The sequence below is a fragment of the Micropterus dolomieu genome, linkage group LG05 (assembly GCF_021292245.1).
Source record: "Micropterus dolomieu isolate WLL.071019.BEF.003 ecotype Adirondacks linkage group LG05, ASM2129224v1, whole genome shotgun sequence".
NCBI classification, from domain to species: domain Eukaryota; kingdom Metazoa; phylum Chordata; class Actinopteri; order Centrarchiformes; family Centrarchidae; genus Micropterus; species Micropterus dolomieu.
Genome location: NC_060154.1, coordinates 29,310,885 through 29,315,659, shown reverse-complemented (window position 1 = coordinate 29,315,659; position 4,775 = coordinate 29,310,885). Strand labels below are relative to the sequence as shown.

The 4,775-nt window shown below is 39.2% G+C and overlaps 2 protein-coding genes across 2 annotated transcripts in view; one reads left to right on the top strand and one right to left on the bottom strand.

Moving 5' to 3' along the window:
• The window catches only part of mep1ba (meprin A subunit beta a), a 59,396-nt gene extending 54,627 nt beyond the window's left edge, over window positions 1-4,769 (top strand). The window contains exons 12-13 of the mRNA XM_046050029.1: window positions 4,262-4,472; window positions 4,570-4,769. Coding sequence (XP_045905985.1) covers window positions 4,262-4,472; window positions 4,570-4,769 — 411 coding nt within the window. The remainder of the gene's footprint in view (window positions 1-4,261; window positions 4,473-4,569) is intronic.
• The window catches only part of tbl1xr1a (tbl1x receptor 1a), a 402,448-nt gene that overhangs the window by 194,955 nt on the left and 202,718 nt on the right, over window positions 1-4,775 (bottom strand). The gene's annotated exons all lie outside the window — the stretch shown is intronic.

Below are 4,775 nucleotides of genomic sequence, written 5' to 3'. Positions count from 1 at the left end.
CACAGTATAGTTTTTTTAATTAAAGCCCCTATGTGGATGTTTCTGACTTTGGCGACTCCAAGCAACATTTAGACTGCAGCAATTTTCACCAGGTTTCTTTTTCAATAAACAAAAATAACAAAAACTCAAAGATTTCACCTACAACACTAATATCTATATTTTCTGTCCTCTTTTCAGGAGGCGTCAGGGGCTCTTGGGAACTGCATAACATCAATCTGAGTGTGACCAGGAAGGCCCGTGTGGTTTTTGAGGGCGTGAGGGGAAAGGGGCCATCGAAGGGAGGTTTCTCTCTGGATGACATTAACCTGTCATCCACAAAGTGCCCTCAGCACATCTGGCACATCCACAACATCACCGGCCTGCTGGCCACCACACCAGCAGGAAAGAAACTGTACAGCCCTCGCTTTCTGTCGCCAGCAGGTTACTCCTTCCAGGTAAATACCTTTTCAATGATTTTGATCTTCATTTTGCTCAATAAAAAGAATACAGAGACATTCATTTAGACAGAGACAGGCATGTAGCAGTCCAACAAACAGTATGCAATGCCTAAATTCAAAATTCCCCAAAATGTGTCATTTTCAGATAGTACAGCAGGCTTCTAATTTCTATCCAGCAACCTGTTGGGTCAGATGTACGACCAGGCTGGGCCAGTTGAGCCTGGTCCCCACCTTCACCAACTTTATAAACTTTGTCAAAAAATACTCTACTATTCTACTATTAGCTTCCCACAATAGTCAATAAGTTTGCAGACAAAACTTCTCCGGAGACGGTCAAGATTCAGTGGAAAAAGAGCTTATTCCAAAACAGGACACATAAACCCGTACAACATCCCAGCAGGCCGGAGGATGAAGTCCACCCTATGGTCTGCAGACAGCCTTATATACCCCTTCTGGGCTGGAGTGCCCCCCTCCTTTCTTTATGCTCAATTTCTTATCTTCTGCTTTTATGCTGCTTACATTAGATTACAATTTACATTGTAACTCGAATGTTACCGTTTTTCAGCAGTTATGCGTATATAATTTGACACAGTTATATATCTTAAAAAATGACTACAGGAACAACATATGTTGTGCTGTGCCTTTCATTGATGCTTATTGTTATACAGGCTTTTTACTACTTTTTCTTGTCTTCATCTATCCATCCACTTTCTGCCTTTGAAGCTCACCCACTCTGCCGAGCAGAGTCAGCAAATGCTTCGTCAGCAAGTTCACCAAATGCCCACGGGCAAGTTCACTTGTAGTTCACACAGGCTCTATGCATCAGAGGTTGGAAGATGACAATCAACCCTTTTAAGCAGTAATTAAGTATGTAGTCTTAATATCAGCAGACTGACACCTCAGCAGTTCATCATGTTATAACAACAGTGGATAACAGTAGACCAAAGCATGCACTTGTCACAGCAGATTTTGAACACCTGCAGCCTCTCATGCTGTCATAAATCTACAGTAGATAACAGTTGAACAAGGTATGCATAGTCTCAGTGTCTACGGTCAATGCTCCCACTCAGGGATCTTAATCACAGTGAACTTGTTACTGCATTCATGATTACGGCACAGCGCTTCTAAGTAGAAAATAAGACACATCTCGGTAATGTTCAAAGATTAAGAAGTAAGTATGGATAATTAATAAACTACCTACTAATGATTAATGATTAATGCTAATTAATGATGATAAAATGATTATAAATGATGAACTAAGAATGATTACTTAATAATACTGATTAAAGATAATAAAATGATTGATTAAAAATGATGAATTAATGATTATTACTAATTAAGGATACTAAAATGATCAAATATGATGACCTGCCCTCTCCTGATCATGCCACTTTCACCAAAACCTCACTTTGTGGAATAAGCTGGTGTCTTTTGTGATGTGCGCTAAAGACAAGACATCCATACTGTGATGGCCTATGTTTATGTATACTTTGTAACACATATTCACTAATTCTCTTTCTATATTTTAACTTTTGCTGGTGTTTTTGATGATGTCTTGCTGCGCTCACTCACTCTGCTCCCAGAGCACACGTGCTACTGCTACAGCCTCCGGGCAGACACAGAGAGGACCACACACACTCAGAGCTATAGAGTTTCAGCGTTGTGATCTTAACTTTACACTATAAAATAACACTCAATGATGACAAGAGCTATATAGTTTTGACACTGTAATCCTAACTTTACACTCTAAATATTTAATACTTTAAATGATGCCAATGCAGACCACCATTGCTCTAGCAATTAATAATAACAATTTTGGCTATAATGCTCTAAAATAATTCTCAACAAACCCCACTGTTGCCAGCAGAGTTTTTATTATGTAATATGCAACTCCACAAACTAATGTAGTTTGGTAATGAAATGCTCCTTGGCCTTGGAAGTAACACTTCTGTAGGTAGTACAGTAAGCTAATTCGCCGGGCTCTATTGTGGTTTACGTTAGAGCAGATTACACAGATTAATCCATTCCTCAAAAACACTTCAGTTACTTATCAACTGTGCTTTTTTGAGTAATTTTAAAATGACGAGCAAGAGGACTTGTTATAGTTTGCACTGAGAATTAATGAGCAAAGAACCTAAAGCAGATTGTGGAGAACTTTTCAGTAAGTAGGGCTCACAGAATGCTGTTCAGACAGGTGAGTAGAACAACAAACAAACTCACTAATTGTTGTAACTGTACAGATAAGTGCACCAGCAATCACGTGTTGTGTGTGTGTGAGCTACGCAGTGTGGGATTGCAGGCTGCAGTCACTGAGTCTCTGCCATTAGTGTATGAATGTGTGTGTTAATGGGTGAATGTTGGCAAATGTTATAAAGCGGTTTGAGCGGTGGGCAGACTAGAAAAGCACAATGTACATAAATGCAGTCCATTTCCCATTTACTCTGTGTTGTCTGCTTTGGGGATGTTTTATTATACCGTCCTCTTCTGATTATGTCCAGTAAGGAAGGAGGTTCCAGAGGAAGGTGGTTGTCCATTTATGTGCCATCTATTAATACTATTTTATACATTTCAATATTTGCTGGATAATTTTTTATTCTATTGTTGGAGTCGTCCTATTTTATTAAAGTATTTGTTAGACTTGTTCTGAAGCCAGGCACCTAAGAGTTTCACCGTCCATTGTACTGTGAATGATGTGAAAACTTTATTTGATTTGCTAAAAGTGGAATTTATTGTTGGTTTGGACTCGGGGCTTGATGGTGTGATGTGTTCTTCTAGGGTATTCGTTGACATTTAATGCAATTTATTTAGTATCCTTATGGTGTTATTTAAATTAACAGTAGTATCATATTTAATCCTATATCATTTGTTCATTAACCCCCCTTTTTAAATGTAACACAGTAGGGTTTACTTAGAATACCTTTTAACTGACATAATTTTTATTTTTTTATTTTGTAACTAGTTACTTTGCAGATTCAGATTATTAACACAGAAATAAATCATCTAATAAATGATGATACAATGTTATATATATTATATATGATCATATATTATTATAAGCTATGCAGCGGTGTATAAAGTATATTAAATTACCCCACCTTTACCAGCTGCAACATTAGTGACGCTTACACATAAATGCATCACTAATTATAATCCAGTAATATTATATACAGTACATTCTTCTAAAGAGGACCTATTATGTTTTTATGTATCTTCTTTCATCTATATAAAGTTATTAAAGTTGTGTGTTTTTGTAATCAGTGAGGCCCCAAGCAGCTCTACCAGGCTAAGCATATCTGGTACCTACATCAGACTCCAGACTACTCTTCAAATTTTGAGACATTATTCAATATGCCCCAAAGAGTGCTTTTTGGTTGTGAAGGAAAGTTAGATATAGAGGGATGCCTTTACTTGTTGCAATAATAATCTTTTACAACTGCTAATGGTAGCTGCCATTAGTTAGCCATGCAGCTAGAGGTCCCATTAGCTAACTGACTCTGCTCGGACTGGGAGCTTGGAGCCCAGTCCTGAAAATCTCCTCCTTCCAGCAGTCCAAAGCTCCTGTGCTAGTGGTGTAAATATCAACAGGGTGCTCGATCTGCCAGTCTGGGCAGTCTGCAAAGCTAACAGGGCTGCTAGCTGCATGGCTAACTAGCTAATGGCAGCTAACTTTACAGTAAGCAGTTACTTTAAAGCTGTCTGTCCATCTAGAAACTAACATATTTCTTGAAACTTAAAAAAAAAAAAATCTAATCAGTAAGTTAATTGGTGTGATTTAAAAATAGCAAGTACTTCAAAGTTATTTCATACTACTCTGTGATCTGTAGGTAGGTGTGTACCTAAACGGAATGAGCGACCGTCCAGGGTACATGGCCACTTACTTCTACCTGACCTCGGGCCCCAACGACCACAACCTCAAGTGGCCGTGTCCGTGGCAGCAGGCAACTATGGTCCTGATGGATCAGCAGTCTGACATCAGACAGCAAATGAACATGCATCGAATGGTCACCACCGACCCTGGCAAGATGTCCTCTGATGGTAAGAGTATGGTGGATAACTTGGCTATCCACTCACTCTGAATGGATTTTAGTTGTGTTTGTCAAACAGGGAATGACAGCTCACCTGTTTCTCTCAGGCACTGAGTACTACTGGGACAATCCCAGGAAGGTGGGCTCTAAAGTGACTGTGTCTGATGGCAGCTTTTACTATCGAGGACCAGGCTTTGGAACAAGTACCTTCATCTCCCACAGCAGGCTAAAGAGCAGGAACTTCATCAAAGGAGACGATGCCTTCTTCCTCTTCAGTCTGGAAGGTGTGGAGTCTTTCAGACACTAATTAGAC